This window comes from Notamacropus eugenii, chromosome 1 (assembly GCF_028372415.1).
Source record: "Notamacropus eugenii isolate mMacEug1 chromosome 1, mMacEug1.pri_v2, whole genome shotgun sequence".
Taxonomy (NCBI): Eukaryota; Metazoa; Chordata; class Mammalia; order Diprotodontia; family Macropodidae; genus Notamacropus; species Notamacropus eugenii.
This window is the reverse complement of record NC_092872.1, coordinates 699,069,694-699,083,296: the sequence shown is the minus strand read 5'-3', so window position 1 is coordinate 699,083,296 and position 13,603 is coordinate 699,069,694. Positions and strand designations below refer to the sequence as shown.

Here is a 13,603-nt window from a genome sequence, read left to right as displayed (position 1 = left end):
AAGAACCAAGGTCAAACTGCCTCAGACTCTGTAGCTGTGTGATCCTGGTGAGTGACACACTTCAGCCTGTTTGCCTCAGTTTCCTCATCTGTCAAGTGAGCTGGAGAAGAAAATGGCAAACCCTTTCAGTCTCTTTGCCAAGAAAACCCCAAATGGGGTCACGAAAAGTCAGACATGGCTGAACAACAACATTGAGGAAGGGGTCCAGTGTCTAGAGGACCAGCTTTAGTGTCCTAAGAAACCTCTCTAAGACTGTAAGTTTACAGTGTCTCCATCCAAGGGTTCTATAAATTGATGAAATTATAAGATCCGAGCTTCAGATCTAGAAGAAATACTGAGGGCCATCAAGTCTAAACCCTTTCATTTTATGCATGAGGAGAGCTTAAGAATCTTGCCCGGGGTTTCTGAGGGGCACCCAGAGATCAAATGACTCTCCCAGGGTCACAGAGTAGTGTGTGAGATACGAGTTAGAGGCAAGACTCAAATCCAGGTCTTTCCGGTGCTAAAGCTGATGCTCTAGACGCTGGACCTCTCCTCAGTGTTGTTGTTCAGCAGTGTCCGACTTTTCGTGACCCCATTTGGGGTTTTCTTGGCAAAGAGACTGAAAGGGTTTGCCATTTTCTTCTTCAGCTCATTTGACAGATGAGGAAACTGAGGCATACAGGCTGAAGTGACTTGCTCACCAGGATCACACAGCTAGTAAGTGTCTGAGGCCAGATTTGAGCTCAGGAAGACGAGTCTTCCTGACTCCAGGCCCAGCATTCTATCCAGTAAGTCACCTAGCTGCCCTCAATAAACCTCTTCCTCAAAAAAAAATCTTTAAGCCCCCACCCCTATCCCCACTTTCTTCGATTTGGAAGGGACTTTCAAGGTTATCTAGGCCACTCACCTACCTAATGGATGATCCCACCCAGGGGCTGGTTACCCTATCACACTCAACAGTGTTTCCTGCTGGCAGACTGCCTCCCTGTAACTTCCCCACAGTGGTGGCCACAGGGCCCAAGTGAAATGAGCCAAATCTCTCTTCCCACATTATACACCTATCAGGTTTTTGAAGATAGCTCTCTGGCTGATTTTTGCTGTCTGGCTGATTTTTTTTTCCCGCATGGTTTCAAGTTCCCTTACCATCACTGCACCAAAGCAGAGACATGGAGCTGCTGGAATTGGTTGTTCTCAGGGGGAGAACCTTGTCAATCTTAAAGATCCCCAAACCCTTCAGCTGGGTGGTGCAGTGGATAGAGACATGGATCTGGAGTCAGGAAGAGCTAAGTTCAAACTTGGCCTCAGACATTCACTAGCAGTGGGACCCTGGGCAAGTCATCTGCTAGTCTCAGTTTCCTTCTCTGTAAAATGTGGATCAAAACAGGCACCTCCCTCTCAAGGCTGTTGTATCAAGTAAAATAATATTTGTAAAGTGCTTAGCAGGGTCTGGCGCATAGTAGGTGCTTAACAAATGCTTGTTCCTTCCACTTCTCCTTTCTGTTGTGTGGCCAAAAGCATGGCTTGAGTACTTATTATATGCCATGCACTGTCTTAAGCCTGCTTGGGTGGGCAGCAACATCCATGTGTACAAAGGATTTGCCGTCAATTTTATACCAGAATGCTTTCCTTTTTCCTTCTCCCCACATTTTTTTCTTCCTTTGGCTGGCTTCTCTTCCCTATTACCTTGACCCATTCCTATCCTTTCCTTCTTCTCTCCCTCCTTCCTTCCTTCTTCCCTTCCTCCCCACTTCCCTTCTTTTCTTCCTTTCCTTCTTTCCTCTCTTCCTTTCTTTCTTTCCTTCCCTCTTTCCTTCCTTCTTTCTTTCTGTCTCTCATTTCCATGCAAAGCCAAAGTCAGAGACTAGTGACTTTTAATTCTCTTACCTGGATCAAAGAATATAATAGCTTTAAGACAAGCATATTCATTGTCATCAATCTGGATTTCTCTCAAGGGTTTGACCAGCTCGTCCAGGATTCTTATAGCAACTCGAGCGATTTCCAGTTCTGGGCAATGCATAGGAATAATGAAGTCATTCCCTAGGGAGGAGTGAGAACAGCTGTATCATCTGCAGGCTATAGAATCATCTGCGTTGGATTCTGTCCACGGGACACCTGACATAAAAGCCTATATACAGAGAATGGAACACAAGAAACTGACCTTGAGTGTATCTACAAGTAGATACACTAAATCTCTTCCAGACTGGGTCTGGGAGAGAACCCATTATCCCAAGGATAATGAACTTATAAGAAAATGACCCCTTGACCAAGATCCTTTTTGAATAAACAGACCTTTTGGCATTTAAGTAATGATCATTTGGTACCGAAATGTATCATTTTCTTCTACTAGGAATTTTTTTAAAAAGCATATGATTCTGAGCGGGCCTAGGCTTCCTCCCACTGCCATAGGGATCTAGTTCACACAAAAGGTGAAGCACTCCTTGCCTAGTTAATTGTCTCTGCCCACCTCCTTAAAGTGAAGAGGGGCTATGTTTAGACCTTAAAGAGGCATGAACAAGGTCAGGCTGCCTCCTTTGAATCAGCTGTAGGGTTTAGAATAAGTGAAAAAAGGCCTTGATCATTTTAATGCCTTTGAAATGTGGAAGAGAAGCATGAAACGAGCGACCCAAAACCAGGAAAGGAAGGAGGAAGCCCCCAAGGGGGAGGGTGTCCTCTCTTCTCCCTCTCGAGTCTCTGTCTCAGGAGAAAAGACCACTGGATGCCAATACCCGGCTCCCCTCAGCAGGCAGGGTTCCCACCACCAAAGCTCTGAGGAGTCTGGAGGTGTGAGTGCATCCTGGGTCATCCCCAGTCATCCTGATGAATATCTGGTCACTTAATTCAGATGGCTCTGGAGAAGAAGTGAGACTGGTGACCTGTACAGCCCTTCCTCACTCACAACAAAGTCAAGTGCAAGTCATGTCATCATTTCTCTGATGGCATGATCTTCTTCGACAACGAAGGATGAACACAATTTGGTACTAAAGCCTACTCTGGGATAGCCAGCTACTCCCTTTGGGTCCTTTTCATTCTCTTGTGGGTACATCCCCTCCTCTCCATACCTCTCATGATCTGGTCTTCTCTCCTACCAAACCCTACTCTCAGGAAAGGTACAGATAGATTCACTCATCTTAAAATAATGATAGTTAATCAATCTTAAAATTCAATTAAAATCTCAATCAAATTAATCCAATCAAAAATCTCTAAAACCTGTGGGACTGATTCACTTGTTAATCAGATCCAGTCTTCTGATGGAAATTTGCATTTTAACATCTGACTGAAGGCATAATATAAGGCAGCTCCAGGCCTGGAGTCAGGAAGACCTGAGTTCAAATTCAGCCTTAGACACTTACTAGCTGTGTGATGCTGGGCAAGTCACTTAACCCTGTTTGCCTCAGTTTCCCCATCTGCCAAATGAGCTGGAGAAGAAAATGGTAAACCACTCTAGTATCTTTGCCAAGAAAACCCTAAGAGAGCCATAGAGAGTCAGACAGAACGGAGTAATGACAACCAAAAGAACTCAGAATTACTAGGAACGTAGTACTGTAGAGGTCAAGTTTCAAGTGAAAATTAGATGGCCTAAAGAGGTATTTGGGGGCAAGTGGTCAGGACTGGTAATTCCATTGCAGTACAATTCAGGTAGCTGCCTCTTTCACTTATGATTAAGTCAGACTCTCTGTAATACTGATAAGGAAAGAGCTCACATTTAACAAGTACATTTTGGTTTCCTTTAAGTCCTAACCAAAATCCATCTTCTACAAGCTTTTCCCAACCCCTCTTAATTCTAGTGCTTTCCCAAAGTTAATTATTTCCTATCTATCTTGTGTATAGCTTGTTTGTTGTTTCTCCCATTGAAGGCAGGGACTGTCTTTTCCCTCTATTTTGTAACCCCCAGGATTTAGCATAGAGCCTGGCACCTAGTTGTTCTGACTCTTTGTGACCCCATTTTTGGGGTTTTCTTGGCAAAGTTACTGGAATGGTTTGCCATGTCCTCCGGTATGTCCCCATTTTACAGATGAAGGACTGAGGCAAATAGGGGTTAAGTGACTTGCCCAAGGTCACACAGCTAGTTAGTGTCTGAGGCCGTATTTGAACATCCCGATTCTAGCCCGGGTGCTCTATCCACAAAACACCCAACTGACCTCAACACATAGTGCCTAGCATATAGCAGGTGCTTAATAAATAATTATTGATTGATTAGTAGAATCAGTCTAGGTGGGGAAAACCCTACTTGAACCATGTAATAACTCTTCCAGACAGCAGGTGGTGCTGTAGGATATGCTCTGCTAATCTGATGAAATTTGGTGAATGGTTGGAATATTTTAGTTTTCTCTTTTATTACAGTCTATGCTTTTCCCCTCCTTGTTGTGCTGTGCAATTCAATTCAGCACCAAAAAAACTCAAGAAAATCTCTTAAAGCCCGGGAAACTGACTTGTTTATTAAGTAAATGTCATGTTGGTTTCTCATAAATGCCTCCTTATACACAGAGACACAGTAGTAGGCAGCTATTAACAGATTTCACCAAAATTCACTAAGTACTGACTAGATCCTTAGCATTAGAATGGGCTTTGCCAGGGAGCCCCAGGATTCCATTCTACCCCTACTATCTCTCCTCTCAGCTCCTATGGTCACCATTCTAGGATGACCCCTCTCACTTCTAGACATAATCTCCTGGTCAAATTCCCTTCCTCTAGCTCCTCCCCACTTCAATCCATTATCCTGCAGTTACCTCTTAGAGCATGGGTCTGAGCAGGTTCCCCCCTCTTCAAGAAGTTTCGAAAACTGTCTACTGCCCACAGGATAAAAAGCTTGATTGATATTTAAAACCCCTCCCAATCTAATGTCAGACTTTCTAGGTTGATGTCACATTATTCTCCCTGGTGTATTTTGTGGTCCTGCTGAAATGGCCCAATGGCCCAGTCCATAGCATTGCATCTTCTCACTTTCCCTCTTTACACAGTCTGTATTTCTACCTCTTAGAATCCCTAGTTCCCATTCTCAAAGGGTTATAAAAATGTGCATACCCTTTGACCCAGCAATACCACTTCTAGGGCTGTATCCCAAAGAGATCATAAAAATGGGAAAAGGACCCACATGTACCAAAATATTTATAGCAGCTCTTTTTGTGGTGGCCAAGAACTGGAAATCTAGGGGATGCCCATCAATGGGGAAATGGCTGGACAAGCTGTGGTATATGAATGTAATGGAATACTATTGTGCTATAAGAAATGATGAACAGGGAAACTTCAGAAAAACCTGAAAAGATTTATATGAACTGATTCTCAGTGAAATGAGCAGAACCAGAACATTATACACAGAAAAAGCCACAGTGGGTGAGGACTGTATCTGATAAACTTAGCCCTTTACAGCAGTGCAAGGACCTAAAACATTTCCAAAGGACTCATGATGCAAAATGCCATCCACATCCAGAGAAAGAACTATGGTGTCAGAACACAGAATGAAGCAGACTGTTTTCTCTTTTGTTATGTTTTGTTTTTTTCTCATGATTTCTCCAATTCATTTTAATTCTTCTATGCAAAATGATTAATGTGAAAATGTGTTTAATAAGAATGTATGTGTAGAACCCATATAAGATTGCATGCCATCGTGGGAAAGGAGGGAGAGGGAGGGAGAAAAAATTTAGAACTTGTGGAAGTGATTGCTGAAAACTGAAAACAAATAAATTAATTATATAAAATAGAATTCCTAGTTCCCTTGAAGTGTCTGTCCAAATGCCACCTCCTACAACATGAGGCTTTTCCTTATTTACCTCATAGTTCCTTTATACGATCCCTGTAAAAACAAATACTTTGCATTTACTTATCTTGTATATATCACACATTGTCTTTAATGCCTATGATTCTGTGCATGTTGTGTTTTACAATGCAATTTCTTTCCAGTATAATGCACCTCAAAGTATAAAGCATCTGGGCTGTTTTGTGGTTGGTTTTTGCACCTTCATTATATGCACAATATATAATAAATGCACGGATCAGGAAATACAGGGTAATTTGAGGAAGAAGAGGGCTTTGACAACTGGGAAGACTTCATGGAATCGGTAGCATCTGAAAGATGATAAAAACTCTTATAGAATCACAGAATCTCTGGGTTGGAAGGACCTAAGAGGCTATCAATTCAACCCTTCTTGAAGAAGAATCTCTGTATGGCAAACTAAACAAGGAGGCATCCAGCATTTGCATGAAGGGAAATGAAAGAATTATTTCTCTCTTATGTTAATAACCAAGTATAGAATTAGGACAAAGATTTTTCCCCCTTTCTACTTCCTCATTCAGAAATCAGCCCCTGTAGTTTATTCAGGCAGCTTTTGAAGTGCAGGGCTGATAATGAGAGTTGGAAAACTCAGATCTGTTCAAGAGGTAAAGAAACTTTAGTTTAGGAAGAATTCCAGCCCATTGTGTTTTGCTCAGACAGGACTGGGAAAATGTGGATTCTCCCTTTTGTCTAGATTACCCTAGACAGGGTGATATGGGTATAGATAAGTCTCTTTGATCAAGACTGAGTGATCAGAGTCACGTCCCCCAGATTCTCCTTAGAATTAGCCCACCTCTCATTATAATATTCATGCTCTCATTAATTGTTAAATAATCAGAGTTGATTGTCACCCTCAGAAACACTCACTCTTCCAAGGGCATATAAGTGTTGAGTAAGTTCCATGAGGGATCTTTGGTGTTTAGGAGTGTCACTGACCCTTTAAATTAGTGTATATATATTTATGTTAGCATGATTAATAAAATGACTGATTACCCAGAAACTAGGTCTCTCCAACTCTTTATATGTCACAAAGGTCTCCAAGTTAGGAGGGAGCCCACTCCCTCCTGGAACAGACCAGTCCACTTTTGCATAGCAATGACATTTTTCCTTAGATGAAGTTTATTTGGGGGGGGGGGAGGGGCACAAGACAATCTGGGTTAAATGACTTGCTCTGGGTCACACAGCTAGGTAAGTGTCAAGTGTCTGAGGCTGGATTTGAACTCAGGTCCTCCTGACTCCAGCTTTTATCCACGGTGCCACCTAACTGCCCCTAGATGAAATTGTAATTTGCTTCTTTTCACTGCTTCTACTTATTCCCCTTCTGCTTGTTCACCTTCTACACTTTGAGGTCAACCAGAGTAAATCTCTCTTCTAAAGGAAAGTTCATCAAACGCTTGAAGTTGACCTTAGAAGCATGATGCGAGAGCTAGAAGGAAGCTCAGGAGCTTTTACATCCGATCCCTCATTTTTTAGATGAAGAAACAGACACTCAGGCAGTTAACTTACTTGCCCAAAGTCACAAAGGTAGTCAGCATCAGAGGCAGGTTTTGAACTCACTTTACCAGGCTATTGTTACTCTCTCCATGCAGCCATTATGGCCCCCCAAATGTTCTCTCCTTTCAGCTAAACATTCCCCCTTTCTTTCAAGTAATCCATGATGGCATGATCTCATGGCTCTTCCCCATCCCTGTCAACCTTCTCTGTACATTTTGGCTGAAATATTGAGTCCAGAATGAAGTCCAATACTCCTTTTGTAGGAAGAATGGAGCAGAACTGGCCCCTCCCTAGTCCTGGACACTGGATGCTGCTTTGCTTAATGCACTCTAAGAATGCAGTAACTGTTGTATCACTCTTGACTTATGATGAGCTTGCAGTCCATTAAAATCTCCTAGCTCTCTTTGGAGATGATCCTCCTAATTCTGAGAGGTAGAGAGGAGGAAGAAATATATTCCAGTCAGAGGGTATGACTTATGAATTCTAAGTACTCCCTTCTCCAGTAGAAGAAGAAACTTGGGCTTAGAGGAAGTGACTTGCCTAAGGTCACTCAGGGCCGAAGAGCTAGTATTCAAACCCAGGTCTTTTGGCTACAAATCCAGTGTTCTTTCCATACTATCCTGTTTTCTTTCAAAAGAGAGGTAGCATGATGTACTAGAACGAGAATTATACTTGGAGTGAAGAGATTTAAAGTTTTCCACCTGGTTCAAAGAAATCAAGGTCAGAAGTAGAAGATGGGGAAGGCCTGATTAGGTAATAGTTTGAAGACAATCTGGAGATTTTAACAGTCTGAAAACTCAATATCAGTCAAGAGAATGATAGTACAAAATGTTAATGCAATCTTAGGAGGCTTTAAAGAATAAGGAGATGGTCCTACCATCTTTTGTCCTGGTCAGCCCATAGCTGCAATATTGTGTTCCGTTCTGGGCATCAAAGTTTAGGAAGGAAATTGGTAAACAGGAGAGTGTTTAGAGGTGGTAACAAAGCTGGTAGAGGGTCTTGAGTCTATACCATGCAAAGATTGTTTGAAGGAACTGTGGCAGCATGGCATAAGGCAAAGACCACTAAAATGGGGCCTGTATTTGAACCCTGGCTGTGCCTCTTGATACTTGTGGGGTTAGACTAGTTGACCTCTAAGGTCCTTCTTAGCTTCAGAACGATGATCCTATGATCTATGGTTAGTGTGGAAAAGAGAAAATTTAGAGAAATGGGAGAAAAGAGAAATGGGAGCTATCTTGAAGTATTCGAATGGCTAATAAATGGAGGAAGGAATTGACGGGTTCTGTTTGGCCCTAAAAGAGGAAACCAGAGCCCTGGGTGAAAGTTACAAAAAGACAAATTTAGGCTCAATGTCAGGGAAAACTTCCTAGCAATTAGAGCTATCCAAAAATGGAACAGGCTGCTTTGGGATGTAATGGGTTCTCCTTTCCTTGAATTTTTCAAGCGAAGGCTAAATGACCACTTGTCAAATGTATTTGTAGTAGGGGTTCTTATTTGGGGTGTAGGTTGGACTGTGGTCCTTTCCAAGTCTCAAATTTGGGGATTCTGTGACTCTCAACATACACACACGCATGAAAGCACGCACACACACACACATGCACACACACCCCTCTAGTCATATCTGTCACTGTATCTTCAGTTATCTCACCCACCAGAAATACCTTATTCCCTTTTCTCTTTCAACTGGAGTTCTCTTTCCCCCCCACCCCCCCACCCCCATTCATCAAGGCCTAAGTTGGGTCCCATTTCTCCTCCAAGTATCTTGTCCTCACTACTCCAAACTATAACACTTATCTACAGCACTTCCAGACTGTAACACTGGCCTGGCTACTCCTAACTGTATCACCGGCCTTATCTACTGGTTTCTCCTAACCACAAATCCATGACCAGACTAAATAGCTCTCATTTCAGTACTGGAGGTGGTGGTGCTGCTCAAGGCTAGTAAAGGACTTACAGTGGAAGTTGGCTCAGAGGAAGAGAAGGGAATCCTGGAATGTTTATTCTTTTTACCTAAAAGCAGGAAATCCGTGTAGGGAATAGATCGTTTGGCAACTCCAAGAAGAAGATGTTCTCCAGCATGGGCTCTTAATAATGCCACCTGCAAGCCACAAGAAAAGAGCTGGTTACCTTTGAGATTTAGGCCAGTCCCCTTGTTTTGTAGATGGGGAAACTGAGGCTAAGAGGAAAGATCAAAGAAATAAGGACATTGATTTGGTCAGATTTTAACTTCTTAATCAGTCTTACAGTGTTAATCAATTTGCTCTCATTTATAGGAATCCAAGGTCTAGGAAAAGGAAGTAACTTCTTTATTTTCATACAGTTTTAGGCAGGTGCAGGACTAGAAGCCAGGGTGCTTTCCCCATTTTTTTCTCCCTTCTGCCTCTCCTTTAGCTAGGATTCCTTCAGAGCTGGAATGAGACTGTCCTGTTAAGCCCTTTCATTTTACAGGTAAAAAGCCAAGGCTTAGACAGGGGACTTGACTTGTTTAAGGTCACATAGTTCAGAGGAGGGCTAGGACCAGAACCCAAGGATTCTTGTACAGTATTCTTTTTTTTTTTTTTGAGGGGGTAAGGCAAGGCAATTGGGGTTAAGTGACTTGCCCAAGGTCACATCAAGCGTCTGAGGCTGGATTTGAACTCAGGTCCTCCTGACTCCAGGGCTGGTCCTCTTTTCACTATGCCACCTAACTCCCCTCCCCAACCCCCTCCAAGTATTCTTTTTAGCTTTTAAAGAGTTTTATTTTTGATGTTATAATCATTTCCCAATATCACTTCTCCTCCTTCACCTACATTCAGTTCTCTAAAGAAAAAGCGGAAAGAATCCAATAAAGCTCAAGAAAAAGGAGTCATGTCTAATCGCACTGGCACTACCTGTGCACCTGTAAGATTCTTTCTCTCCTTTCAGAGGACAGGAGGGAAATGTGCTTCATCATCTTTTATCTGGGACCAAGGTAGAACAGTGAAAGTGAATAAAGGGTACTCAAGGCTTAGCACAGTAGTGGCATACAGTAAACACTTACTAAATGCTTGTTGACTTGCCTCGACTAAATTTGAGTTTGGTAGCATATTCCTGTTGGCTGTTGTTTACATTATCATAGACATTATGCATTACATACACATTCTAATATTACATATTATAGATATTATTCTCTTGGTTCCATTTTCTGCGTTCCATATTAGTTAATACAAGTCTTCTCTTGGCAGCCAAGTGGCGAGCATGAGGCCTGAAGTCAGGAAGCTCTGAGTTCCAATTTGGCATCAGACGCTTACTAGTTGTGCAACCTTGGCAAATCATTTCATCTCTGTTTTCCTTAGTTTTCTCATCTGTAAAAATGGGGGTGATAATAGCACCTCCCTCCAAGGGTTGTTGTGACAATCAAATGAGAAAATAAATGTATTCAGCACCGTGTCTGGTTCATAGTAAGCACTACATACATGCTCGTTGTACCGTTATTATGCCCCCTAAATTTATACTTTTCCATTATTTCTCTTGAAATTCAACACCTTTTATTTCCACTTTCCCCATGAAATTTGTTATTTAGTTTAGTTCTAGAAAATAACTCTTTGGAATTTTAATTGGTGTAGCACTGAACCTGTAAACTAGTTCAAATAATATTGTCATTTTTATTATATTGATTCAGCCCAACCACAAACAATGACTAATTATTTGTTTTTCTTTATTGCTGTAAAGAATGATTTATTTTTGAATTTCCACAAATCCTATATGTGTCTTAGTAGTTTCAATTCAGATATTTTATGTAGTTGTTTTGAATGGTATATCTCTGTCATTTTCTCCTGGTTTTTTTCAGTGTGATTGGGATTTCTGATTTTTTTAAATAGACTTATTTCATATTCTGCTTCTTTGCTGAAGCTGGTGTGTTTCTTCACTGATTCTCTGGGGTTTCCTGCACTTCTTTCTTTTATCACATATCCCATTACACACCGTTGCATTACACACTGGCCATTCCCTGTGTCAGGAATGTACTCCTTCCTCACTTCCAACTCAGAGAATCCCTCTCTTCATTCAAAATGTCACTTTTACTATATGCATTCACCTCTATTGCCCCTACCCTGGTGCAGGCCCCCACCACCTCATTTACGGCATCTCCCTGCCCCTCAGCTGTCAGACTGATCTTCCTAAGGCAAGTCTGACCATGTCACCCCTACTCAATAAACTCCAGTGGCAGGAGCCTCTAGGATCAAATATAAAATATTGTTCATTGATCAGGTCCCTCTCTCTCTCTCACTGTCTCTCTCTCACACACACACACAGCGACACTAAAATATAGCCACACTCCAAGGAACCACATACTCAAAACTCCACACATTCACACAAAGTAAGCCTCGAGGACACAAGCCTACAGTTGCTCACCTAGATACCCCACCACCACCACCCCTTTCTGATCTTGGTACATATCACACATACACAGGCTTTACCTCATCTCCATCCTTCCCTCCCTGCATGTACTCTGCAATCCAGTGACACTGGCTTCCTTGGCTTTTTCTCAAAGAACACTCCATCTCTCCTTTCCAAGTATTTTTTCCAGCTGTCCTCAATGCCTGGAATGCTCTCCTTCTTCATCTCCTCCTCCTGGCTTTCGTTGAAGCCTTTCCCCAATCTCTCTAATTCTAGTGCTTTCCCTTGGTTGCAAATTTCCCATTTAACCCTGTATATAGCTGGTCCATAAATGTTCACATATTGTCTCCCCATTGAGCTCCTTGAAGACAGGGACTGACTTTTGCCTCTTTTGGTCTTCCCAGTGCATAGCATGATGCCTGGCACACATTAGGTGCTTCATAAGTGCTTATTGACACCTTCTATATGATGCCTTTCCTAATCCCTCCTCAATTGCTAGTTCCCTCCCTCTGTAACTACCCTGTATTTATTCTCTTTCTATTCATCCTATTTATGCATATATTTGCATATGTGTGTATGTATTTATGATCTCCTCCATTAAAATAGAAGTTCCTCAGAAGTAGGAAATAGTTCTTTCTTTATTTTGATTTTATTTCATTTATTTAAATTTATTTATATTTCTATCTGTAGTATCTGGCATAAACATATTTGGCACTCAATAAATAATTGATTGATAAATGATCAAAGCATTTGTAAATAGGGTTAATTTTATCTTCTCTTTATTGATATTCATACCTTTAATTTCCCTTTTTATTACTACGAAGGGTTGGGAAAGATGATTTGAGAGAAATTATCAGTGTTGGAGGGGCTTTAGGAAGCCAAGCATATTAATGCATTAGCAGTGGGACTGCAAATTGGTCCGACCATTCTGAAAAGTAATTTTTAGCTTTTAGTCGATATCCTTTGACCTAGAGGTACCATAGCTAAGCACATGCCCCAAGGAAGCCAAAGACAGAAGAAATATCCCATTTATATATCATAACATGAGACTTCTAGTTACTGTACTAATTTCACCCTTATTTCTTCTTTTAATTCTTCTGTTGGTCTTCTCAACTGTTCTAGAGCTTCTTACAGTTGCTGCGTTGTTCTTTCTGGTGGCCTGGAGAAATGGATCAGAGAACTTTGCCCTTTAGGGATTTTTCTATACTCTTTCTTTCTTGTACCTGATCAATGTAATGGCTCCTTTTTGCAACCATTTGCTCATTTCTCCTACTTTGTCAATCACTGTGTTAAGTTTTTTTTTTGTTTTTTGTTTTTTTCGGGTAATGCCCCTCCTTTTAATTGTAAGTTTTAATCACAAGTAATTGCAACCTTTTAATTGTAAGTTTCTTTCCTTTTCTCTGTTAGTTATAGTAGGCACGGGCCTAGCATCATTGATTTCTTATTTTTTCTATGTTGTTGTTGAGTCACTTCAGTTTTGTCTAATTCTTCATGACTACATTTGGGGTTTTCTTGGCAAAGATACTAGAGTGGTTTGCCATTTTCTTCTCATTTTACAGATGAAGAAACTGAGGCAAACAGAGTGAAGTGACTTGTCATGAGTCACATAGATAGGAAGTGTCTGCGACTGGATTTGAACTCAGGAAAATGAATCTCCCTGGGCACTCTATCCACTGTGCCACCTAGCTGACTCATTTTTTTAGCTATTATTTCTGTGCAGGGCATAAGATTAGGGTACTTGGGGAAGGTTAAACCGAGGTCTAAGTGTTAACAGGTAACTGTCTTTCCACTCATTTTTCATCTCTACCTTGGGCCTGGAGTGCTGCACAGGGCTGTCTATGATTTCAAGGGAAGGAGCAAACATTTATCAAGCACTTCCTGTATACCAGGGACTTTACAAATATCATCTCATTTGATCCTCATAACAACCCTGAGTAGTAAGCACTATTATAATTCTCATTTTACAGATGAGGAAACTGAGGCTCAGAGAAACTATAGAAC

The 13,603-nt window shown here is 41.5% G+C and overlaps 1 protein-coding gene across 1 annotated transcript in view; it reads right to left on the bottom strand.

Moving 5' to 3' along the window:
- LOC140521306 (hepatocyte nuclear factor 4-beta-like) overlaps positions 1 to 13,603 on the bottom strand; it is a 68,617-nt gene that overhangs the window by 6,815 nt on the left and 48,199 nt on the right. The window contains exons 6-7 of the mRNA XM_072636220.1: positions 9,257 to 9,344; positions 1,867 to 2,019 (exon numbers count right to left, since the gene is read on the bottom strand). Coding sequence (XP_072492321.1) covers positions 1,867 to 2,019; positions 9,257 to 9,344 — 241 coding nt within the window. The remainder of the gene's footprint in view (positions 1 to 1,866; positions 2,020 to 9,256; positions 9,345 to 13,603) is intronic.